The 27,024-nt window shown below is 35.9% G+C and overlaps 3 protein-coding genes across 5 annotated transcripts; 2 read left to right on the plus strand and 1 right to left on the minus strand.

Moving 5' to 3' along the window:
• Window positions 1-4,448: 4,448 nt before the first annotated feature.
• Window positions 4,449-13,866, plus strand: LOC129243723 (nuclear pore complex protein Nup214). Its single transcript, XM_054880968.1, has 12 exons — window positions 4,449-4,635; window positions 4,717-4,855; window positions 4,920-5,107; window positions 5,165-6,079; window positions 6,135-6,357; window positions 6,422-6,729; window positions 6,805-6,986; window positions 7,056-7,409; window positions 10,370-11,410; window positions 11,475-11,662; window positions 11,727-13,599; window positions 13,659-13,866. Exons 1-12 carry the CDS (start codon window positions 4,600-4,602, stop codon window positions 13,684-13,686), a joined length of 5,475 nt encoding a protein of 1,824 aa, XP_054736943.1. The 5' UTR covers window positions 4,449-4,599; the 3' UTR covers window positions 13,687-13,866.
• A 2,709-nt stretch (window positions 13,867-16,575) lies between these two features.
• On the minus strand, window positions 16,576-18,959 carry LOC129245641 (U3 small nucleolar RNA-associated protein 25 homolog). Of its 2 annotated transcripts, XM_054883941.1 has the most exons (4): window positions 18,942-18,959; window positions 18,568-18,866; window positions 17,787-18,512; window positions 16,576-17,705 (listed from the first exon to the last, which is right to left on the minus strand). In XM_054883941.1, exons 2-4 carry the CDS (start codon window positions 18,833-18,835, stop codon window positions 16,576-16,578), a joined length of 2,124 nt encoding a protein of 707 aa, XP_054739916.1. In that variant the 5' UTR covers window positions 18,836-18,866; window positions 18,942-18,959. The 2 variants fall into 2 exon arrangements, with proteins under 2 accessions (XP_054739916.1, XP_054739915.1); XM_054883940.1 differs by lacking the exon at window positions 18,942-18,959 and having other exon boundaries at window positions 18,568-18,935.
• Window positions 18,960-19,301: 342 nt separating this feature from the next.
• On the plus strand, window positions 19,302-22,824 carry LOC129245492 (DNA ligase 1). 2 transcript variants are annotated; one of them, XM_054883681.1, is made up of 8 exons: window positions 19,302-19,401; window positions 19,468-19,530; window positions 19,590-20,003; window positions 20,064-20,236; window positions 20,340-20,808; window positions 21,211-21,833; window positions 21,884-22,129; window positions 22,194-22,824. In XM_054883681.1, exons 1-8 carry the CDS (start codon window positions 19,382-19,384, stop codon window positions 22,553-22,555), a joined length of 2,370 nt encoding a protein of 789 aa, XP_054739656.1. In that variant the 5' UTR covers window positions 19,302-19,381; the 3' UTR covers window positions 22,556-22,824. The 2 variants fall into 2 exon arrangements, with proteins under 2 accessions (XP_054739656.1, XP_054739655.1); XM_054883680.1 differs by having other exon boundaries at window positions 19,382-19,530.
• The last annotated feature ends 4,200 nt before the right edge of the window (window positions 22,825-27,024 follow it).

Genomic DNA, 27,024 nt, shown 5'->3' on the forward strand with positions numbered 1-27,024 from the left:
TGTACCACAATGCTATTATCTGACCTCTACAAAATGCTTCATACCTGACTCTTTATTCCAGTTTCAATTCGAAGTAACTTAAGTATTCATACTTCCGTTAACTCATACAATATATTGTACCATTAGTATTACTTTCTACATGCAAATTACTCATTTACTTCGAACTTGGAAGTTTTCAATGAAATATGTTTCCTTAAGTAAAAGTAACGAAATAAAGTAACGAATGAGATATTGTTAATAGATATCGCCATGAACTTTTCACTCAGTATAAAAAAGAGCTTGCGGTCATTTCTACATGCTTATCTAAGCAAAATTTTTTGACGTGATAACGTCTTATAATTCGATTTAGCCGGCTGCACGCACGAAAAAATGTGTCGTTACCTTGCTCATTAGTGTTACCTTGCTCATTTGTCGTTATCTTGCTCATTGCCGTTACCTTGAATGAACTGCAAGCGAAAGCGCGGAACGAACAAAGCAAACGAACGGCAACGTTCGACATCTTGCTCTCTCCTACTTAAGTGAGCGTATATATCAGTGCTGTCTAAAAAGATAAATGTGAGTGTATAAGTGAGAACGAGAGAATGGGAGCAGCCCAGTGGGAAATTTAAACCAAAATAAATAAATATTGGATTGGAGTAGAAAATTTTTGTGGGAGGAATCGAAATGCCTTTTGATATTACATCTATAGCTTCCTTTGAACGACTTGTAACATAAAAGGCATTGCAAGTCGCCAAAGGCATTTTCGAGCATAAAAAAATACTCACAGGGCATTGTATTGCATACACTAAGCGTCGCGGACAAACTCGGTGTTTATTCGTTGCTGGTTTGCTAACGACTGAACGATGGAGAGTAAGAATACGTGTGATCAATTGATGTATGGGATGGACAGCACTGGTATATATGTATGTATATGCGCATATGTACATATATAAATTCACGTATTTGTATTTGCATATGCCTTCCTATTGATTATTATTAATTTGATTTACTTGAAGAATTTAAAATAAAACCAAGTTTGTTAATAATACCTGTTGTTTTAATGTTATTATTATTAATTTTTTTATTATATATGAAGGAAAAAATGTATGGCAATATTTACCATATACCTTATAAGATATGTTGTATACTAATATATGTATATAAACATGCATATACATATACAATTTCGCGCAATTTTCAAAAAGAACAAATCTATATGTAAAGATGCATACAAGTCATATGGACATAACAAATATACGAATCTTTTCCGTACGCAAGCAAATGTAAGCTAATGTGCTTGAACTGCAAGCGAGAGCGCGGAACGAACGACAAAGAGCACAAATGGCCCCCGCGTTCGGCAACGTTCGACATCTGGCTCTGTCCTACTTGAGTGAGCATATATATGTATGTATATGCGCATATGTAGGTATATAAATTCACATACTTGTATTTGCATATGCCTTCTTCCTGTGTGCATGGTAATGAACCATTTCTCTGTTGAGAATAGGACGATGATAGAAAAAGTAGGAAATGAAAGGGAGTGTTTCGAGTGTAATGTGTCTTGAAAAAGGCAAATCGATGATGATGCCTCTTAGTGTTGTTGACTTATTAACGTCTGATGCACAATCGAAATTGAAGATATCTTTCATGAATTTGATAAATGTTTCGTCATTTTTCACGTTTGTGTAAATGTAACTTGACCTATTCCATTGCAATTCCATTTACCTCCTCCTCTATATCCATACAAAATATCTATCAAACAAATAAAATTAAAATTTTGTTTTGAAAATTGCAACCATTCCATCAATATTTTCTTATGACGTGGTCACGTTAAACTATCGTCAGTAAACCGACTTTACAGACAACCTCTTTTTTCACTCTTTAGCGCAGTCTAACCTTTAACCGAGTTATCTGGAAACCAATTTTTAACATTGGTTTTGCCATAAGGGGTTAGGGGTAGTCAGAATTTTCAAAAAATATACATTTTCTTAAAGTATAATATCTTAAAAATATTGTGTGAAAATTTGAGGTGGGTTCGACAAATACTTTTTGAGTTATTCAACAATTAACAAAGGGCTTTCGGGCAATAACTCGGGGATAGCAAAACTTTAAATGCGTTTTTCTCAAAACAATGTTTTTTGAACTGGTGATCACTGTAACTTAAAAACCGCTTGGTAAATTTCAATAAAATGTATACTGATTTTGAAAAGCATAAAAAACTCGTAGCTGATCGAAGGATTTTTTTCGAGTTTTTTTAAACAATAATTTGTCGGTTTTTTTCTTGAAAATCTGAAAAATATTTTCTGAGACCGCCATATTGGTGAAACGGGCTTCACACAAACAGCGATAACTTTTACAATTAATATTATTATTTTTGTTTTGAAATTTTGCTAAACATGATGCTGAGCAAATTTCTTGACTCGCTATTCAACGACTCTTTCAAACCCTCTAAAAAGAATATTGCTTTAGAAGCGGTAAAATAGTTTGCATATCACATTTTTGTATAAATTGTGGGTAAAAATACCTTAACAGTCATAAGTTGTTGTCAGCAAAATTGACACGTGTACATATTTCATTATATGTTTTATAAAGGGCCTTTCAAAAGATACGCTTAGATAGCATTAGTAAATAATTCCTAAACGGTATCTTTTCTTATATCGCCTTTGACATTTGTCAAGTAGACTTTACACGGTAGAGCAATGCGTTAGAATTATTGAAAGTTATTATGAAAATGGTCCATCATTAAGAATAGCATATTGTAAGATTCCTGATTTTTTTTTTGGTAGAAATAATCGTCTGAATGAATAGAAATTTCAAAAGTTCGTGAAAAACTTCAAGAAACTGGTTCTGTCGCGGATAGAAAAAGGACTGGCAGAACTGAAGCCAAAAACTGGATGTTCTGTTAGGAATGTTCCTACTGAACAACCTTCAACATCGATATCTTGACGTTCAATATTCTCAACAATTAGGCATTCACTAATTGACGGTTTGGCAAAAAATAATCGATTTTTGGGAATTTTTTTTGTAAGTAGGAATGATTATTCGAGGATCGGACAAAAGGCAATTTATTATATATGTATTAAACTATGTTGATGTAAATTTTTATTAAAAAATATTGAAAATTGACAAATTTATGTAAATAAAAGTAACGAGTTAAAAAAAAAATGACGTCATCTGGTGGCAGCGATACAGCAATGAATAATTTGAAATCAAAAAACCAAAAATTTTATTAATCTACACAATAGTGGCTATCGTTGTACGTAGCCCTTTTTGTTTTTTTGACAAAATGGTGTGTGTTTTTTACCATTTTTTTGATTTTCAACAGGCCGAAAAAAGTAGTTATTTTCAAAAGTTTGAATATCGGCTACGTACAACGAAAGCCAATGCGATAACAAAAATTCTGAAAAAAAAGAAAATTAAAAAATTGAAATAAAGCATCGTATCGTAAGCGCTACGGGGCCGAACCGACGGGCGCTCACTTAAGTGCACATAGAACCGGGAATAAAGCGAATTTCGCGTTAATATTTTTACCACATTTTCTTGAGTAGTTATACTAACAATTTATACAAGAAATAAATCGATTTTTTTGAATTTTCACAGTGGCGTTCTCCCTTAAGGGGTTAAGGGTAGTCAGAGGCCCGAAAAAATAATGATTTTCAATAATTTTTTTTTGCTAGTCAATTACTTTATTTTACAAAAATAAAAACATGGTATTAATACATCATGTTTCGACTTGACTTTAGCAAAATTTCAAATAAAAAAATTTATAATTGTAAAAGTTATCGCTGTTTGTGTGGAACCCGTTTCTACAGAAGTTCCTTACGGTAATCATTACAAGTCCTTGGAGATTCCTCTAAATCAATCGGACAAGAGAAATTAGTGTTATTAATAGATAATCTTGTGCCTGATGGAAGCTTTTCTTTTTTCCAAAATTAACAATATAGTGGCCTCAGGAAATATTTTTCAGATTTTCGAGGGCAATGGGCTATTAATTGTTTAAAAAATAATCGAAATTTTTGAAAAAAAATCCTTCGATCAGCTACGAGTTTTTTATGTTTTCCAAAAGCAGTATACATTTTATTGAAATCTACCGAGCAGTTTTTAAATTAGTGTGATCACCAGTTCAAAAAACATAGTTTTGAAAAAAGCGCATTTAAAGTTTTGCTATCGAACCGGAGCGCCCGAGCGCCCTTTAATAATTGTTGAATAACTCGAAAAGTATTTGTCGGATTCATTTCAAATTTTCACACAATAGTTTTAAGATATTATACTTTAAGAAAATGTAATTTTTTTTTAAATTCTGACTACCCCTAACCACTTAAATATATATTAGCTGGGGTACAAGTGTGATCTATCGCAATTATCGTAAAGTGGCAGCACTTATTTCGACACGTTTAACATGCTTGACAATCAAATTAAAACAGATGTTTTTAATACATTTGAAAAATGCGACACTGGGAATTTGGTAAAATAGCAGCAAGTTTGTTAAATGCGGGAAATCTGGTGAAGTCTGTTTTGAGCAGTTATAATTATTCGATTTTTACAAAATTTTGCGAGTTTTGCAATTTTATTCTCGCTTTTTTATATATTTATTATTGGTCGGAAGTGTTGTTTACAAATATGGCACAACAATGCCCGGCCTCTATAGATGTGACTGTAAGTATAATAAAATTAAAACGTACCATATATTACGCTTCACATAATTGATTGCAATTTTCCTTCGACTTTAAAAATTAGGACATCCAATTTAAACTACAAAGCAAGCATAAAGTTTTCAGTGAAAATCCTAAACTGCGCGATAACGTTAACCTACTGGCCTGCTCTAGCAATCATGGTCTCCTATTTGTTGGAAATCCGAATGCTCCTGAATTGCAAGGTAAGGATCGAGTTTGAAGTGATAAGTGGATAAAGTGTTATGAAAAAAATTTTCTCCTGCAAAGCCTTTATTCTGTCGGATGTTATATATGCTAAACAAAAAGGAGAGCCTGTGCATGTGCGGACCACAGAGTTACTTAATATACCAAACATAATTGCTTGCAATGCAGATGGATCAATGTTGGCGGTGAATTATACTCTACAAGGCTATGGGGTTTTGGATATTTTCTATGTGCCATCATTTGTCACTGCTGTAATCACTGTTATATACATATGTTCTTTGAATTGAAACTAATTGCATACATTACAGGAGGTTCAATTATTGTACAGTATACGTTTTCCGGATCCAAACGTGTACGCTTTGCATATTTTATGGAACCCAGTACTTGAATCGGTAATTGGTGTAGTTCTTAGTAATGGCAATTTCGAGCTATACACACTTAAAGATGGAGGCTCAGTGGAAATGCGTTCAATTAAAAACCAGCAAATACAATGCGGTTGCTGGTCGCCGAAGGGGAAGCAAATCGTTTTTGGTCATCCCAATGGAAAGTTGCAGCAATTTAAACCTGATCTCACTCCCGTAAAAAGCATCGTTTGTCCACCTGATTTGCATCCCGGACCATTCGATACCATTGCGTTGCACTGGTTATCCACTTTTCAATTTGTAGTAAGTTTCTTGACACATGGGGAGGAAGTAATGCCGAATATGTATATCGTAAACGCGCCAAAAGGTGGAACTCCTGCCTATATAAATTACAATGACGTCTGCTACAGTGGATCTGAAGGGAGAAAACAACAAATAACATTCCTCCATATTGTACCATGGAGTTTGTTATTAGTCAGATCCGCAAATGGTGTTGAAATAGGTCTATTAGGCGCTAAAGACAACGTTGATCAGCCACAATGGGTCCATTATATGTTATTAGATGAAGCACGTATTGAAATGCCACTTACTGAAGCTAGCGATGAGACTTACCCCATTGGACTAGTATTAGATACATCCGCAAACCATGAGTTAACGGTGGGAGAAAGAAAATTACAAACTATGCCTGTCATTCATGTGCTTTCAACACATGGTCATTTGCTCTGCTTTAATTTTTTAAATCTGACTGCAAATGCCGTGAATATTTGTTCACCACCATCGGCAATTGATTACCCATACGGTACATTTAGTATTTTAAATGAAGGAAACTTAACGAAGGCGAATACTCCTCAAAATGTGGTGGTAAGTTTAAGTGAAAAATTGCTGAAATAAAACTAACTTTTAATTTTCTTCATAGGAGGGGAGTCAAAACTTAAAGTTACCATCAATTGAGCCACTGCCACCTGCTCCATTACTTAATTTTAGCACACAACCACAGATTAACGCTACCAATCAGAATACACCAACTTTTGGGGCACCAGGGAATCAGAATGTATTTGGGGGTGGCTTTGAGCAAAAGCCGCCAATTGTAAAGTTTGGAGTTCCCCCTTCTAATAATGAGACGCAATCCAATTTATTAAGTAAGTCCTTACACAAATTAAATGTATAGAAATTAATTTAACATTTGATGTTGCAAAATTTTAGGCAAACCTTTGGTGCAAACTGCTCCCATGACTACTGTACAAAACACATTAAAAACCACACAAAATAACGAAGTTTTTAAGCCTTTATATACCGTGTCACCAGAATTCTCACCACCATCTATTCAACGGCAACAGCAATCACATCAGGCAACTAAAGGTCCAACACAATTTGACAGTGCAGCAAAATCAAAAACACAACAGCTTAATCTAAACGAAACCAACAGTGTTATACAACAAATGATCGTAATGCAAATTACGGCATTTGAAAAAGAAATCAGGCAACTTGGCCAAAAATCAAAACTCGCTCTAGTGAGTACCGTTTATTTGGAGTAGTAACATGGTATCTTTGAATTTTTTTAATTCCATATCCTATAACTTTCTTAGAATGATGATCCGAGTGTCATGAAGGGTTATAGTAAACGTTTGATAAATCTACAAGAAATCATAGAACAAGCAAATGAACGTGACTTTATAATGGATGTTCAAGACCTTCGACATTCACTTACGGAATCATATGAAATGCTAAACGAGTGCCGAACTAAACTGGAAATGTATAAAAATCCCGAGTAAGATTTCTATCTATCAGTTTCCCTATCTATCAACTTAAACTTTGATACGTTTGTTTTAAATTGCAGCGAACCCGGTGTTAAGTATTTGTCTTTATATGACTGCGTTAGTCAACGCCAATTGAAGAACCTCCAAGGCTATCTTGCCATTAATCAAAGTATAATGAAACGTCTTGAAGAACAAATGGATATACATTGGAGTTATTATCAGGATTTGGTAAGGCGCAATTCGAAATCTCAAATGCGTGTACCGTGCTTGGATGGCATCTACCAACAAATGACCAAATTAAAAAATTTGATAACACAGCAACAGACAAAATTGCATTATATTAAATCCATTATCAAACAAAAAGACTTGGCGGGTAGTAGCAGATTAAGTAATGAATTGCGTAAAGAAGCTGCACAAGGGATGAAATCAGATATGTAAGTTGAAACATGAATACTTTAGAAATAGAATAGAATAATTGGAGGTTTACATTTCGATATAAAGATCTTTTGTGCCCTCTACTCATCATAATACCTCATCCAAACGCAGTTCCCTAAGGAAACCTAAGAGGGAGCTAGTTTGGGCTTAGTGTGTGCCCATGATTCAATAATAAAAGGTTTGCACAGTAAGCAGCTTTCTCATTCCCTCTTGACAAATCGGCTCCCTTAGCAAGATACTGGGTTGCTAACTCTAGAATTTTTTAGCAAAAGTGGAAGAAAAGTAAAATTTATAGGAAAAACATTTCGTTTTCAAAAGGGTGTATAAGCACTTCCTCGGTATGCCCCTAACCAAAACGAAAAACATCCTAACATACAGCTTAAATCAGGATATCCTAGAGCATATTTTTGGGGCAATGAACGTGAAAGATGGACGTTTTGACAATTTGAATCCGATGTCATTCAAATACAGGTTGGGGGAGTACTTACTAGGTTACACTAAAGATACATAAGTTACCAATAAGAGTCCATTTAACAATATGTAATTAATCACAGCCTCCTGGTGGCAGATGGAGAGTGGTTATGAGGAGAGATTATAAGGAGTTTCTTTCATTGCAGAAGTGCACTCGGAGGGGTGCCATTGCCTGTTGAGGAGCCTCCGCTAATAAAAACAACATTTTCTATCATTTGGTGTTTCATGCCCGGAATAGTTTTTCAGTAGTTAGGAATGTAAAAATACTCTCGACTTGGGGGTCAAAACTCCACACTTACGTGAGTATGTTCACTGCTTGTTGTTAGTCAACTACATTTATGATGAGTTTGCTTCTCCTATGAAAGGAAAGGGCCATAATGCTTAGGTAATATAATAGCGTCATATTGGCAAAACTTCCCAACTTCGTGAGCGGTTTTCAATTTAAAAATTAATTCACAAAATATCAATCTGGGTTTTACTTAATAACCTTTTTTTTTAATATCATTCCCGACAATTTTCGTTTGTACCATTTATAATTAAAGTAAAAGCAAAACATTTTTGCTACCATTTTTAAAAAAAAGGGATTTAATTTTTTCACTTTCTTCGCCCTTCTTAAATGCGACCTTTTGTAAGGGAGTGTCAAAATTCTAATGTCACAAGTGAGCAAACCTTTAATAATTGAATCATGGTGTGTGCCTTTCTACCAGACCAAAATTTATATTCATATGAAAACATTTGAGAAGAGGCTATGCAGATGCAGTGACCTGTGGGAATGTATTTGACCGGATATATAATGACCGGACCGGGAATGTATAATGACCGGACAGTATTTAGACAGTCAATAAACGACATCCACCGTGAATGCCGTAATCGGAGTCCAACCACCACCGTGAGACTCGTGTAACACTGGCACAACTACGTTCTGGATACTGTAGCAGGGTAAACTCCTACATATCCAGAATTGACCCCGACATTCCCAACACATGTCCGGCATGTGAAGGTACCCCGCACGACAGTAACCACCTCTTCACATGCCCCCTAAAACCGACTCATCTAACACTCCTCTCCCTCTGGACCCAACCTGTCGAAACAGCATGTTTCCTGGGCCTACCCCTAGATGAGCTAGACGAAGACGACCGGTGATATGCCCTACATTGACAGGGCTACCATTACTGTTAAAACAACAACAACAACAACCTGTGGGAATGCCAGTAAGCACTCGCAGTTCGTCCTTAAGGAAATTTATGAGATACCTGAATCTCTTTTGATTGTACCCTCCCAATAAAAACTTAGTCTGGGAATGCTGCTGAAGCCGCAGTACTTGGCCGGATATAAATCCGGGTTGTTCCGGTAACGTAGACCCGACTGTCGTGGGGACGTCGCTTCCTAAATGGTTTGTTGCCCCATGGAAAAAATCCCTATTAATAGCGACACCGCAGACAATGGCTCGGCCGCCGCATTTCCAATTATTTCCATATGTTCTGGGATTATATGAGTCTGAAGTGATTATACAAACCTAATGAATGGATTTTATCTATGCACTGGACTAGTGATGACTTAACCTCGAAGGAAGATAAAACCTTGATTGCAGCCTGTCTGACGCTGAGAGTGCCAATTTGCCTGCCTGAGAAATCCTGAGAAACTTGTCTAGCGGCACCACCAGTTTTCTTTTGTGACCATAGATACCAGTGCATATATGTACCTTCCGATGTCTTCAAGCCACCTATATAGCAGTGTAGGGTAGACTCTTAAAGTTTCCTTCCATAGAAGACGGAGTACTCCAACGTGCGGTAATTTCTGAACCTATTCACAAGAACTATATTTTTTGTGATGCCCCCGTAATGCACACACATGCTATGTTCGGAAACATAGTCGGACCTGCCTGTACCGTCGATAGGAGACCCTCGATGCCCACGCAAACGCTCTATATGTTATCGCAGGCCTAATTATCGTGGTGTACTTCCATCTGATGATTTCCTGCTCAGCTTTTGCACACCATGAGAACCTTAGGTGCTTTGGACATGGTCGCATCAGACAGTTCTTCCAGTTCTTCGCTGACCATTTCATTATCGACTCCGTTCATAGTGAATTATCTTATTCCCGGTAAGGGTATTCTTATGGTGAAGGAATGATGGCTGTTTTGGATGAGTTTATATTCAGACCTTCCTGCCTTGTATGCTTGTTGATTGGCATGGAGAGGTTTTATTCGTAATTAATCTGATTTCATTATGAATAATATTACCCCTTGCTTTCAATATAAACGGGATCAAGAAATCATGTTTTTTATTTAATAAAAAGTTATTCTAAAATAAAAAAGACTAATTTTCGCCACCTTGTATAAGTATTTATTATGCCATCATGTCTTTACTTACATACGTAAATATTAAAATTTTACAATTTGGAATTTATTTCAATGTTCTTAGAAATTGCCAGAATCTAACTTTTAATTTGATTTTTGAATTTCTTCTCGTTTCGCAACTCGTTTTAGTGGCATTGTGTCCTTAGCAGATTCTATACTTTCGATGAGCATACACAATATTACAGACGCAAAGAGTAACAAATTATCCGAAAGCAAATTAAATGCTCTACGTAATTTCACAAATCAAAAAGGAAAGATAACAATAATTAAACCTCGGCGCCCAAATCGTGTTGAACTGACATCAGAGGTTATTTTGGAATCAAAGCAGCTAATCAAAATAAAAGAGTCGAAAGATAAGCAAACCAAAGCGATCAAAGCAGCTGAAAAGGTGAATGAAAAAATGAAAGAGGAGAAGTCTGCTACTTCATTCAAACCAATGCAACCGCAATCTAAACAAGCTTTTGAGTCAAAGTTACAGCTTACAAAAACTCCTTCGTCAGTCGGACCTTTTGTCAATCCACAAAGTTCCGCACCAACCTTTGCGCCACCAAAAGATTCTAATTTAGCACAGCCAACACAACAAACAGGTGCTCCGTTTTCAGCTCTCAATTTTACAGGTAGCAATTTGTTTGCCAAAAATGAACCAGTCAATAATGAAAATTCGCCGGAATTATCAACATTTGCAGCAAATACTAATACTTTCAAAATCGGCGTTACTGAGAACAAACCAAATGCTGGTGTAGCACCTAACAAAAATCTGTTCTCAAAGTCAGATTCAACATCCAACTTTTCCTTTACACCAAAGGGTGAAGCGGCAGATGCCACCAAGCCTTTTAACATTGCCTCTAAGGGATTTACAGGGTTCGGGCAGCAACCGCTGGCGAGTGCAAACCCAGGTACTCTATTCAACAAAGCAAGTAACCCAGCTGATTCAAATACTACCAATCAACCGAACAACGCGCCGAAATCGTTCAGTTTTGGTGGCACTTTTAGTACTCTCACCGATACAAATAGTGGTTCAAAAACTAGCGCAACGCAAAACCCACCAAAATTACCAACCACCACAACAACAACATTATTTGGCGGCGTAATGGCGCAACCCACAATTTTTAATAAGCAAAATGAGAATCAAACTATTGCTGCTCCGCAACTCTCGTTTTCAAGTGCAAAGTATGTATAAGTGGCCTGTTGTAAAAGGTTCAATAGATTCAGATAATTGATTTTGTGCTTTTAGTCCACCCATTTTGGAGAAAAGCTCCACTGATGCTACACAAACGAAAAGTGGTGAAGCCGTTGCTCTAACGAAGAATGTGGCTACATCAGACCAGATTGCTGCAGCCAGCAGTGACGCAACACAAATCCAAAGCAATGCAGATGATATGTTGTTAAAATCGTTAAATATCTGTAAGCCCACTGCAAAAGGTATGCGCATTATTAGAGATTATTATTGATTTTTGTATTCAAAATGTTTACTTCTCTCTCGCAGAAGCTGTGAAGCCAAAAGAGGGCAACATATTTGCTTTTAACTCAAATACTGAGAATATTCCACAAAGCGCTTTTCAACCCATGTTCGACACTTCAACATCGTCGCCACTTGTCAAAGTGAATACCACAACAACAGCAACGACCGCGTCGTCAACACCAGCGATTTTTGGCAGAAGTGGAGCAATAGCAGAATCGTCGTTTTCACCCTTTAGCGGCACCGGCACAAATATATCCACATTTGGTAGTGTTACTAGTAGCGGTTTTACGTCCAACACAACCCCTACTGTATCTACGCCAGCGACCAGCGCTGTTGGTAGTACTGGCGCATCTGCGTTTTCATTTAGCAACTCGGCAGCATTCAAACAGTTGCCCACTTTTCAAAATCAAACATCTTCAATAACTTCGACTCCTTCGGCCACCTTATCCGTAGGTACACCCACACCCCCAGTAAGTACGTCAGCAGCAGTTAACACAACACTTGTAGCTACTGCCTTAACCGTAACTCCCACAACAACTGCCGTGACAGTTGCTGCCTCTACAACACTAACACCAACAGCTGCTGCTACAACACCAATAACAACAATTGTTGCTACAACACCATCATCAATAGCTGTTGCTACAACACCAACAGCTACTGTTGCAACAGCAGCCAAATCAACCACGATTGCCCAGTCCACAGATGGCTCTACAGTCCCTGCAAGCGCCTCAACAAGCCCATTCTTTTCAGCTTTTGTCGCGGCTAAAGCACCTGGCGATTCTTTGTTCAGTAAATTAGAGCAACAAACTCAAGTGGCAAATCCCGTTAACTTGGTTGCTAAAACCGAGAATGCCACTCAACCAGCAGCAACTAATTTATCGCTATTTGGAGGCATGTCTTTGGGTAGTCAACCCTCGGAAAGTGGTGGCAGTATATTTGGCAACGCTAGCAGTGGATTTGGTGCTACCGGCGGTGGCATATTTGGTGGTGCAGCTACTGCAACCACACCAATCAGCCCACAAGGCATTACCAGCAGCAATACATCTACTGGTTCCATATTTGGTAACAGTGCCGCCAAAAGTGGTGATACTTCATCCACATCAATTTTCGGTGGTAATAATGCCACCAAACCAACTGAAAATACTGCAGGATCGATATTTGGAAATGCAGTCGCTAAAAGCGCCGAAAATACCAGTGGATCCATATTTGGAGGTGGTGCTGCTAAGAGTCCGGAGAACGTCAACGTTTTTGGTTCGCCAACATCAGCTGGTACGGCTGTAAGCAGTGGTTCGATTTTCGGTCAAAGTGCTTTGGGACAATCGACTGGCAGCATCTTTGCTTCGGCCGCCAACAAACCGGATTCCACATCTACCGCATCAGGTTTTAGCTTTGTTGGCTCAGCTTTTGGCAACGCGACTAAGAATAACTCTGCATCAGGAGGTTCCCTTTTTGGTGGCGCTGCTGCTTCGCCCGACTCACAGCAGCAGCAACAATCAAACATTTTTGGATCACCAACAGGGGGTTTTGGAGCGACAGCCACTTCACCATTTAGTTCATTTTCACAAGGAGGTACAGCAGTGGCAAGCCCTAGTTTCGGATCGCCCACGCAACAACCACAAACGGGAGCCTTTTCACGTCCTGTGTTCGGTGGCGCCCCAACTTTCGGTAGTCCTCCTGTGTTTGGCGCCCAATCTACCTTTGGCGCTGCACCGTCTTTCGGAAGTCCCAAAGGATTCGGGACATTTGCTACACCCACAACCACCTCTTTTGGCGCACCCACGACGCAGAGTAGTAATATTTTTGAAGCCTTAGGCTCCACAGACACAGGATTATCTTTTGGCAATTTGGCACAAACCACGAAAACTCCAGCTAACGCGCCGAAACCCATGTTCGGAGGGTGAGTCAAGAAAATATAATTCTATTGCAAGATGATAATGAAACATCTATTAATTTCAGCTCCTCATTCATGAACTACCGAGCATAAGCACGAAATTGAAATTTAAACGATGCATTTGAAGTTTGTCACCCTTGACGAAGACATTGGTGAAATTACAAAATTGGATAAGAAAAATATTTTACCGACAAAACTAATAAAAAATCTTGAAATTATTCTATGCAAAATATATTAATTACGAAAATCAAAAAAGATCATTTTAAAACTCAACTCGAAGTTGCATTGAATTTCGAACCTCTTTTATCTTATCGAACAACTTTTTTGATTAATGTATAGCGAATTTTTCTTGTCAAACTTATATATTTTATTCAATTTTTTAAGTTACTACAAAATCGCAATTGCTTTGAGCATTGGGGAAAAGAAACGTTATTATTTATTTATTTTAAAAAGCTTACATGATAATAAAATTATTAGGTAAACTGAAGCTAACGCAGCGCTAGCAGCAGAGGCTTTCGGCTGGTAACGTGTGTTGGGTCGGATACGATGGAGTAGGTCGGTGTCCTTTAGAGATTTATAAATTTTCTTAATATTATCTTCAGTGACGTCTTTTAAAAGTAGGAGAGGATCCCTGTTCTCGAAGTGATGATGCTTTTGAGAAGCAAGTTCTGGACAGGATACCAGTAGGTGATGCGCACTGGCTGTAGCTTGGCAGAAGGGGCAGGTGTGGGATATGCTAGACATATTGAGCAGGTAGACTCAATAGAGAACACTTGCTTTTTGAACCACCTATTTCTTTGAGAATGGTAACACAAATGACATGTCAAATGTGTTCATAATTTACTTAAAGGTTTGACATTTACGAAATGGCGCTATACGCTTGAACAAAATTGGGAAATATTGAAAACCTATTTCCAAAGTTGTGAGTCTTCTTCTTCTTCCGCGGTTACAGTAAATGGCGAGCGCTACCGTGACATGCTCAACGAGTTTTTGTTTCCAAAAATTGAAGAGGATGACATGAACGACATTTGGTTTCCACAGGACGGTGCAACTTGTCACACTGCCAAAGTTACACTCGAACTTTTGGCTACCGTTTTTGAAAACCGAATAATCAGCCGAAATTCCGATATCAATTGGCCGCCTCGGAGCTGTGATTTAAGCCCGTTGGACTATTTTTTGTGGGGAGCCGTTAAGGACAAATGCTATGCGAACCATCCAGAGACGATTGATGCTGTAAAACACGAAAGCGAAGTTGCCATTCATGAAATTGGAGCCCAAACAATCGAAGATGTGCTTAAAAATTGGGTTGATCGAATGGCCTACTGTAAATCCAGTCGTGGCAGTCTTTTATAAATGACAATGTGCAATCTTCAATATAAAAAAAAAAAGTTTGAAAAAATATTGAGTAGTTTTTTTTTATAGCCGATTCAAAAAGCAAATTTTACATGGCCCACCCTATACCTAATTATCAAGTTATTCGACATTTATAAAATAATCTTTGATTCTGCTAAATTTGCCTCAGAACTTAGCTTCAACAATTTAGCTACTAAATTTTTGCAGTGAAAAATTTCTTTTCCATTAAGGGATTACATACGTCCAGAATTTTCAAAAAAAAATCGTTTTCTTCGATATTTCGAAAGTATAGTATCTTAAGAAATTTTCATGCGGAAATTCACAATATTATAGCTTCTACAGCCTATTAACTAGGTGGAGAGCTCCTGTTCTTCAAAATTTAAACTCGTTTTTCTCCAAACGTTCTGCATGGTAACTCATACAGTTTTTAATATTTTTTTTTTGTTTTTAAATATTCGAAAGTGTTTTCACCATAGATTCGATTTTTGATATTTTTATTAAAAAATGTTATAAACAAAATTAAAGTGTGCCATTTATGACGTAAAACGCATAGTTTTTTTAAAATGCCATAAATTTCAGAATTTTTCGAAATTTAAAAATGCGGCTTGACAAACCATAATTACAACTTTATTTTACAAGAATTTTTTTACTTTATACAGATTCATCAACATTTCAAGGAGAAATGATGCAGACCGTGAAGCAACTTTTTTTCACTGTACTTTGGGTCACGTGTTTCTTTATATACTAATTTGTGTATTTGTGTAAAGAAAAATAAAAATACATTTTTTTATAAAGTTTAAGTACTAATAAACAATGTATTCAATTTTTTTATATTTTTTTCTATTGTTATCCCTTCTAAAAACAGTTTTTTAGCGCATTTTTGGCGCTGCTAGACGTACATATGTAACCCCTCAAATTTATTAAAAATTATTCAAATTTGCTATATTCACAAAGAATTCTGGTTTGGGTTTTACCAGACCACCAATTGAAATTTGGTCTATTCGTGTATAGGAGGTGGAGATTTTTTTTGTATAATGAATAATTTTCGAATAACACTATCCTAATGAAGCACCGCAGTTATGGCCTAACGTTGTCGCTTGACTCTACAATAAGGAGGATTAAAATAATATTACATGTAATGTCCTGGCTCTTGCCACACACAGCACACCACTCATAATTTCTTCTCATTTTTGTATGTATGTATTAGTAACGCAGCTCATAATTTGAAATTGAAATGAACGGAAAAAATAGGATTAATTGTAAAGGGTTAATAATTGACATTGGCACATTTGTTGAATATGCCGTGCAACAAGTCAAATGCATTACATCGATTGAAAATTTATTTATGGTTCACAAATGCTATATTTCTCAAATCCGTCGCAATTTGGTACTCTTACAAAAAAAAAAAAAAAAAAAAAAAAAAAAAAAAAAAAAAAACGAGATTATTGAATTTGTTTAGATCTGTATGATATTTACTATTTTTTGCACTATTTTTACTATTTGTATTTACAAAAACTCTAACACAGCATAACATAAGTCTAAATTTAAATTTTACAAACTCCCTTATTACTAACAAAATGCTGCGGAAGCGCTAGTTGGATTCTGGATGAATCACCACTCTAACCCTTATTACTTAATTGTGAAACTATGTGTGGTTTTATTTGAATTCTGTAATTCGGCCGCTGACTCTGTTCCGAGTATCGCATTCAATTGTATTATATCATATTTAGTATACAGCACAGTTATACTCATCGAATCGTCTAATGCATCGGCTGAATTCTGATTGCTATCATTCATCATATTAACCATCTCTGAATATAATTGCGGCCACATTGGCGGTTGATACATTATCAAATGTCGGATTCCCTTTATTCGTGTTCGCTGATAAAAATGATAGCGCTCCGAATAAAGCAAGAAGTGTACACCACTATGGAAGAACATATCACGCGCTCGCGCTACTTTTTCCTTTTTCGTATATTCACATATTTGTGCAAAACTTATTGATTCGGCTTTCATGTAGTTGCGCAAGCGTACATAGTCAAAGTAACTAGGCACATATATCATACAATGAGCAAACGAAGGATTCCTATAACGTGGTAGTATTTCTTTGACAAAATATCGGAAACGTGAATCAAAGACGGAGTCTAAACTCGTGGTGTCAATTAAGTGAAATATTTGTGGTATTGTGACGAAGACATTGTTGATGTCGCCTTGTAGCACCGGATTCGATATAGACACCCTTCCGCTGTAGTTAACGCACTTATTAGAGAAAAGTGAACGTATTTCAGGCAGCTCGTGTGATGAAAGTACGATGGTTTGCCGATAAAAACGGCATAAGCCATTCAAACACCAAGGACGAACGCGTTGTAAATTTACATTACTTAAAGATTGTGGCTGCAAGTGTAAGTGATCTACTACATGAAGTAGGTTTTCCCAATTCTGTGCTAGGAACATTTCTGTCTTATCCAATACTAGAATTTCCACGGAGTTGAGGAAATCAAAAGCACCCGCTTCATTATTGTTGGAAGCCATACCTAATCGTAAGCCCAGCGGCGATGCTATTATTATGTCTGACGCATTGAAATCGGTGTAGAGTTTTAAGTTCTTCTTGGTTAGAGAAACACCAATTTTAAAATTATCATCTATATTGCCTTTGAAAGTTTCCATATAGTCCTCCGGTTTCGGTTTGTTTTTCGGAAAACGTAAGCTATCTCCAGTATATTCATCAGTGAAACGAGCGTAATTCATTATTTTGCCATCTAGAAAAACAAAAAATTAAAATAAATAACATTCGACTATTCACTATGATTCACGAAAACATATTTTATTTATATACTTACCCATATTTTTACCATACATAAGAAGGCCCATATTTGTCACTATTTGATAAGCGCATTTCCGGAACGGCATTATGATGAGTACTTTAGGCCGTGCCAATCCTTGATCTCGATAGCTATCTGGTATGGTTACTAGATTTGGTGTAGACGCTAATTTCATGCTGTGTTTCAATATGCGATTACGTGTTTTTAGCATGTGATTCAGCACATGTGCGCTGTAACAGAATCGCAAGCTATCTATTTGGTCCTTTGGCACGTTGGGGTAACAGAAATCTTTGTAATGATTAAGAATTTGGAAAACTTCTAATTGTAGTGGTGTGACCTCTCTTGAAAAATTATCTAGTATTGTTGCTCTAATGCCCATCGTCTTCAAACTTTCCGTATTCAGTTGTTTACAGCTACTGCTCCATTCTAGAATATTTGCTGGCTGCTCTTGACATTCAAGATGGGGTATTTGAATTTTAATAATGCCCAAGTTAGGCCATGTAATTATTTTTTTCTCAACATTAGCTTGTGTGGACCACAGGTTATCAATACATTCAAGCGGTAGATCAAAATCAAAATGCATTGCAAATATATCATCCGCCTGTACCGGTTCCAATTCTTCAATTTCTGCTGCATTTTCTTCAATGGTGTCTTCTTCTACAGGGTCTGCTTCGGCAGCGTTGATCGATTCGTCGTCATCTGATTCCTCATCATACAAATCATTTGCCGGCATATTTTTTTTCTCTGATCAGAAAGGTTTTAATTAACTAGCTTATAGTTGAAACGTATGATCACTCACCATTCGTAGACAGAGTATCCATAAGCTCATCAAATGTATTTTCTTGCTCATTTTCATTTTTGAACTCATCCTTAATGAATTCCAAAATTGTACCTTCAACGTTATCAATTTTAGTTTCTTCATTTTCTCTATAGGACTTCTCCAATAGGGCCTGTTTCCGGTGCTGTTCCATCATCTCTTTCGCTTTTCGTTTGAATTTAAGGTTTTTGCTCACCTTGTTCAAATTCGTATTGCGCTCCATTCGTATTGGTTTCTTTTTTGGACGCATTTTGTGTCATCAAGTAATGGGCTAAACGTTTCTAACGAATTAAACAAAGTAAAAGTAATAAAATTAAAACTCTAGAGAAATTGAACTTCCAAATTTGTCACTGAACTCAAAGGATGTTTAACAATTTGCTATCACACATGTTTATATCCAACACTCTTTTTCTACAGTGTTGCCATATCGACAATAAACATTTAATTTACCTGATTATACAAATAATTTTACTCTAGAATAAACCAAATGTTTAGAAAATATAAAAAAATGCGTATTGTTTAATTAATATGTGATTCTACTGAATAATGAATGAATGTGTAACTTACAGATGATATTAAAGTGTAACTAAAAAATTAAAATTCAAATATTAATTGAATTACGCTGAGAAGTATTCCATCCGCGTTCTGGTAGTTATATGTTATTGAATTATATTGAACACCCTGCATTGGTTTTAAATGCTCTCTGGTTTTATTAACTTCAACAATTTTGGTGTCAGACGTGCAACTATTTTCGTCTTTGGTTAAAAAACAACACATTTAAAATAAAACAATAAAAATGGCACAGAGATCTATAACGTTAGTTACCAAAATCTTAAAAGAATACTTAGTAAAAGCTAATAACCCAAATGCATTTGTTTTTAGATCATTCTTTAAGCCAGCTGCGAGTGCAAACGCTGAAGAAGTTGCAAAAGCAAAACGGTGCAGGTAATGTAAGCAATAAAAGCGCGCTAAATTTGACTTAAGCAATATTGTTCTGATTTAAGGCAGGAAAGTCCTAATTCTAGTAAGGAAAATGGTGAACCGGAGCAGAAAGTCCTAAAAAAATCAGAGAAGTCCCCCAAAACAGAAACAAAGAAAAGTATACAGATGAAGGGTAAAGATAGTCGATCAAAAAATAAATCGCCAAAGTCGACTAAAGAATCTCCCAAAAGCATTATAAAGCCCAGTCCGATAAAAAATAAAACTACTGATATCAAAGAGGCAATAAAAAACGATGCTGTTAAATTGGATATAAAACCCGTAAGCGCAGCCTCAGATAATGAACAAGGCTCCAACAAAAGTGATGCATTGAGTGTTAAAAAGCTTTCGGTGGAGTCAAATCAATGTGGTTCAGAGTATAATCCTGCAGCTACGAAATATCATCCCATCAAAAATGCTTATTGGAATGGCGACAAAAAGTGAGCCTGGCGACATTTATTTTGATTTAATTTTTTAACTTGTACAACTTTTCAAAATAGCACACCATATTTAGCTCTAGCCAGAACTTTTGAAATGATCGAAGACACCAGTGGTCGTTACAAAATGGTAGAGATACTTGCAAATTTCTTATGTTCGGTGTTATTGTTAAATCCGGACGATTTACTTTACTGCATTTATTTGAGTATAAACCAATTGGCGCCGGCATATGAAGGTATGTAAGAAATGAAGCTAAAAAAAATATAATTGTATGAAATGCTGGGGTGTGCTAAGGAAGTTTGCGCAATTCAATATGATAATGCTTATCACTTTTGTAGGCGTTGAACTTGGAGTTGCAGAAACTACGTTGATGAAAGTTATTGCTGTATCCACTGGACGTGAGCTGAAGTTTATTAAGACTCAAACCCAAGAAACTGGAGATTTGGGTATTGTTGCTGAGCGTTCCAGAGCTTCACAGCGAATGATGTTTACACCAAAACCGCTCACGGTACAAACTGTATATCATAAATTCAGAACAATTGCAAAAAGTTCCGGTAAAGCGAAATCTCCCATAATACATGATCTCTTCGTGGCATCACGATATTCAGAAGCGCGTTTTATTATTAGATCCTTAATTGGAAAAATGCGCATAGGAATAGCTGAGAAAAGTTTATTCCAGGCTTTAGCCACAGCTTTAGTCCATAGTAGAGCCCATGATGGTAAATCTGCGAAAAAGGCAAAACAGTCTGAAGCTATTATGAAGAAAGATATCGACGATATTACTTTTGTGCTGAAAACTGCTTATTGGTAAGTATAAAATGTATAAATATAATTGGCGCGTACACCCTTTATTGGGTGTTTGGCCGAGCTCCTCCTATTTGTGGTGTGCGCCTTGATGTTGTTCCACAAATGGAGGGACCTACAGTTTCAAGCCGACTCCGAACGGCAGATATTTTTGTGAGGAGCTTTTTCATGGCAGAAATACTCTCGGAGGTTTGCCATTGCCTGCCAAGGGGCGACCGCTATTAGAAAAATGTTTTTCTTAATTTTGGTGTTTTCACCGAGATTCGAACCGACGTTCTCTCTGTGAATTCCGAATGGTAGTCGCGCACCAACCCATTCGGCTACGGCGGCCGGTAGTTTAACTAATGTTTAATATAATATATAATTATGCGTACTCATAAAATATTTCATAATTCTTAATTGTAGTCAATGCCCAAATTTCGACAAAATTATCTCAACTCTCCTCACTCATGGCATTGACGATTTGCTTACGTACTGCTCAATGGAACCAGGTGTGCCATTGAAGCCAATGTTAGCGCATCCAACAAGGGGTATCTCTGAAGTGATGGATCGCTTGAAAGGCAATATTACATGCGAATGGAAGTATGATGGTGAACGTGCACAAATTCACCGCGACAACGATGGCAATGTTAATATATATTCACGCAACCAAGAAAACAATACAACGAAATATCCCGACGTAATAGGGCGCATCGATCAATTCAAAAAGGATAGTGTTAAATCGTATATAGTTGATAGCGAGATTGTTGCTTGGGATATTGAACATAAACAAATTCTACCCTTCCAAGTGCTGAGCACAAGAAAAAGAAAGAATGTAGATTTAGAAGAGATTAAAGTACAAGTCTGTGTTTATGCATTCGATTTGTTGTATTTGAATGGCGAGGCATTAACTTCTAAAGACTTTTGTGAAAGACGGCAATTGCTGAGAGACAACTTTAACGAAGTCGAAGGAGAATTTCAATTTCCCACTTCGTGTGACACTAATGATCCTGACGATATACAAGGCTTTCTGGAAAACTCTATTAAAGGTTGGCATAAAATTATTATAGTGATATGTTAATAAATGTTTAAATTTTAGGAAATTGTGAGGGTCTGATGATTAAGTCACTGGATGACGACGCTTCTTATGAAATTGCGAAACGCTCACACAAGTGGTTGAAATTGAAAAAGGATTATTTGACAGGCGTAGGAGACTCGCTAGATCTTGTCGTAATCGGTGGTTATATAGGTAAGGGCAAGCGAACTGGTGTATATGGCGGCTTTTTGCTGGCTTGTTACGATGATGAAAATGAGGAATATCAAAGTATTTGCAAGATAGGCACAGGTAATATAATATTTTGTAAACACTTTTCTTCAAATTTAATTAATTCAAAATTCACTTCTCAAAGGATTGAGCGATGAAGATTTAAATGCGCATGCCAAATTTTTCAAAGAACAAACAATATCTGCACCAAAATCGTATTATCGATTTGATCCAACTCTGGCGCCAGATATTTGGTTCGAGGCGGTACAAGTGTGGGAGGTAAAATGTGCTGATCTTTCGCTGAGTCCTGTTCATAAGGCTGGAATTGGAATTATTGATCCAGAGAAGGGCATATCATTGCGATTTCCACGTTTTATACGCATACGAGACGATAAGTCCGCGGAGGATGCAACGTGTGCACAACAAGTTGCCTACATGTATCGCAATCAAGATCAAGTCAAAAATCAAAAATCGAACCCAGCTGAGTTTGATGATGATTTCTATTAATCTTATATAAATTCCAATTATCTGTTATTAAGAAAGTTGTTTTTTATTTGCACGATTTGATGTTTTGTATCGTGTAAATAAAAACTTATTGATGATTTAACAAGTATGACAGTAAAATTTAGTATGGTTAGTAAAATTCAGACGTACATATGTATTTTGAAGCTCATTTAGATTACAAATAGATGTATTGCTATCTATATAAAAATATTGGAGTTCTGATAAAGCTACCAGTAAGTATAATCACGTGCTAGGAATAATCAAAATGGAAATTGGCATTTTTTATTGTTCTTGACTGGTTTAATTTTTTTAGTTGTTAGGTAAGTAATAAAGAGTTCAGAAATGACGATTCGATAGTAAAATTTTGTACATATTTTACAAATCAAATTGTTTATAATATAGTTTTTGTATTTTTACAAGTGCTTATCCTTCAAACGCTGGAAACTTCTCGAAAAATACCTGAGTAAAATTTAACAAATTCGCATTTAACTCAAAACAATGACTACACAATGCGAAATTAAAAGTCAAAAACAAAAAATATTTCTATTATTATTTTTTTTTTTAATTTATTTATCGATTTTTTATTTTATTTATTTATTGAATTTTTTTTTACTTGCTCATTGATTTTTTTTAAATTTATTTGTTGATTTTGTTTTTATTTATTTATTGATTTTTGGTTTGTTTTATTTATTGATTTTTTTTTATTAATTTATTGATTTTATTTTATTTATTTATTGATTTTTTTATTTATTTATTGACTTTTTAAGGAAATGAAAATAATTACTATTAGCAGGTTTGGCATTGCCTGTCGAGCATCGATCGCTTTTCTTCCATTCGATGTTTCATGCCGGGCTTCGCAACGGGGCCCTACCGAATAGTCGTCGCGCTCAAACGCATTGGCTACAGCGGCTGCACCCTAGCAGCATTAGTAATCATTATAAAGAAAATATTACACAAAAAACAAACGAAAAAATGCACAACGCGACGGCACATACAACGATTACACAGTCCTGCGAGGGTGAGTTTCTAGAATGGCTGTACTTGTTTCTTGTAGTTTTTTATGCGCTGAAAACGAATCTGACCTTCAAAATGCTCCATCACGTCAGGATTTTTGGTAAATGAAGCCTAAAAGGTAAAAAAAATGGCCATTTTAGCCATTTTTGATAATTTTTTTTGGGATAGAAAATTTTTTTTTTTTCAATTTTCGACGAAAAGGTCGCATAGTACAACTCTTTAGCTTTAAAACCCATTTTTTTAAATTATTGTACGATTTTTAAAAAAAAAGTTATGACATTTTGAAATTAACAGTTCCAGTTACGCCAATAGACGTTATACCCAACGTATACGTAACTGAAACTGTTAATTTCAAAATGTCATAACTTTTTTTTTAAAAATCGTACAATAATTTTAAAAAATGGGTTTTAAAGCTAAAGAGTTGTACTATGCGACCGTTTCGTCGAAAATTGAAAAAAAAATTTTCTATCCCAAAAAAAATTATCAAAAATGGCTAAAATGGCCATTTTTTGACCTTTTAGGCTTCATTTACCAAAAATCCTGACGTGATGGAGCATTTTGAAGGTCAGATTCGTTTTCAGCGCATAAAAAACTACAAGAAACAAGTACAGCCATTCTAGAAACTGAAAAAAGTTAAATTTCGCAGGCCTGTGTTATGTCAAATACGCTGAGAGCAAAGTGGCGGTACTATGATCGGCGCCACCTTATTCTCTCCTTCGTGGATTTGGCCAATTTGCTATGGTGAAAAAAAATATTGGGGACCTGGCAGGAGAATTCTGCCCACTCATTTCACATGTATTCACACACATGAGTGAAAGTTGAGTTAAGTTTTATCGAATATCACCAACACAATCTCAGTTTTTTCGGAAACGCACCGCTGTCATGACCCCGGTGATGCCAGCCAATCAGTCGATTCTTTTAAATGCGCTGAGAGTCGGTTAACGGTCGGATCTTTACCACACCTTCTGAATTCTTTTCACCATGAGAACGTCTACTTTTGGCTAAAGAAGCAAACTGAATTGGATTAGTAAAGGATACAATGATAATATCTGTAAAAACATTACACTATTTTGTTATGCGAGGCTTGAAAAAAATGTTTTTCCACTTTTCTGTAGTTGGAATTAAGTCGTGTTTTTACGATAGGCCTGCATAATGAACTGAGTGTGTCGCAGTGTTTTTTTCGGCATATTGCCTACTGGTACCAACATTAAGAGTGCAATGTTTCATATGTTAGTAAAGCGCTCTTTGCCACTCTAGCAAGACGGATACTGGAATATGGTTCAATAGTGTGGAACCCACATTGCTAAGTTTAAATAGGTATACACGTTAGAATTCATTCACAAAGAGTTTTTACTTTTGGCCTTAAGCGATTTTCGAAGTGATTCGCTAACTTCATGCAATAGTCTTCTAAAGTTTATCAATCTTGCCACCCTGGTTAGTGGCATAAATATGCTAGGAAAAATATTTATGATTAAACTTTTCATTGGGTCTATTTTGAACCCATTTCTACTGGCAGAAGTTAACCTTAGTATTCCCTCTCGAGTATCATTATTATTATGAGAGGTTTTAGCATTGCCATCTGAAATAACCGTTGCTGTGTTTTTTCATAGATTTAGAGTATTTCTCTGAGCCCAACTTCCTCAATAAGTTTTAGTATTTGTCGGAATAGATTTTTATTTCATAGTGGTTAACTTTATTTTTATTTTTTTTTTGTTTTTTGGTTTCTTACGGCATCCGGCATCGAATGGAAAGGTGTGCAAAGTTTCATTTCATCTTTATTTAACTTTAAGAAAGAAGCTTTTAGCTAACTGTAGTGATATCTTCACCACGGTTAGTTTTTTAAGATTATGCTTTTGAAACGTTCAGTTTTTTTGTCGAAATCCAGCAGCATTTCCCGTGCATGTATGGGGAATGTTTATGCTGATATAACAGCAACAACAACCCTTAAGGGGTTAGGGGTAGTCAGAGGCCCGAAAAAATGATGATTTTCACGAATTTTTTTTTGCTATTTAATCAATTTATTTAACAAAAATAAAAACATAGCATAAAAACATCATATTTTAACTTGACTTCACCAAAATTTCAAAAAAAAAAATTAATAATTGCAAAAGTTATCGCTGTTTGTGTGAAGCCCGTTTCTCCAGAAGTCCCTTGCGGTGAACATCACAAGTCCTTGCAGATTCATCTAAAACCAATCGGACAAGAAAAATTAGTTTTATTAATAGATAATCTTGTGCCTGATCGAAGCTTTTTTTTTGTTTTTTAAATGAACAAAATGGCGGCCTCAGAAAATTTTTTCCAGATTTTAGAAAAAAAAAACCAACAGTTAATTGTTAAAAAAAAATCGAAATTTTGAAAAAAAAAATTCTTCGATCAGGCACAAGTTTTTTATGTTTTTCAAAAGCTGTATAAATTTTATTGAAATCTACGTAGCGGTTTTTAAGTTACAGTGTTCACCAGTTTGAAAAACATAGTTTTGAGAAAAACGCATTTAAAGTTTTGCTATCGGCTCCGGAGCGGCCGAGCGCCCTTTGTTAATTGTTGAATAACTTGAAAAGTATTTGTCGGATTCACTTCAAATTTTTACACAATATTTTTAAAACATTATACTTTAAGAAAATGCAAAAAAAAATCGATTTTTTGAAAATTCTGACTACCCCTAACCCCTTAAAGTTAAGTATTTGGCTCAGCCAGATTTTACAAATTCGATTTTTACACCTTTTTTATATGTACGTATGTATGTATGTATAGCTGCAAATACTGAATTTCCTCATAAGATTATTTTGTAGCAGTAGCGGCTATGATGTACCAGACACAAGTTGACCAATTTAAAGAAAATCAAAATTCGTCTTTTTGCTTTTTATTTTGTTTCTGTTGTGTAAAGAAAACTGGCATAATGGCATAAAATTGAATTTATAAGTAAGATTTTTTATAAAAATGTTAGAAAAAATACCCTCTTAGCAGACTTTATACAAATTTTTATGCTGAAAGCTGCAAAAGACTTTCGAATGCCGTATTATCAAAAAGAAGATATATTTTTTAGGCATTGTTTAGAAGCGTTGTACAATTGCATCTAATGTGTATAATAGGATACTAATAAGCAACTTTCACTTGATAATTTAACTTGTTTTTGAGAAGCACTCACAATTAATAGTTATTCGCTTTCCATTGTGCGTTTTAAACTTCTTCGAGAAGAAGTCTGGATGCTGCGTCGTTGATGGCCATTATTTTTTAGTCGCTGTTTGTGAGCTATCGGAAATTGCTTCGTTCTTTTCGTTCGACTTCAGTCACAGTTGGTATGCCAAGCCCACGATAGAGAGATATTAAAATGTATATAAAATAATGGTGTATCACAGTCGAAATTTACAGTTTCGAATTTTTGTCCAAACTGTGATTATCACACATGAATCTATGTATCTCAGGCAGTGCACACAATAAAATTCAATACTGCTTCGATT

Source organism: Anastrepha obliqua, chromosome 4 (assembly GCF_027943255.1).
Source record: "Anastrepha obliqua isolate idAnaObli1 chromosome 4, idAnaObli1_1.0, whole genome shotgun sequence".
Lineage (NCBI taxonomy): Eukaryota > Metazoa > Arthropoda > Insecta > Diptera > Tephritidae > Anastrepha > Anastrepha obliqua.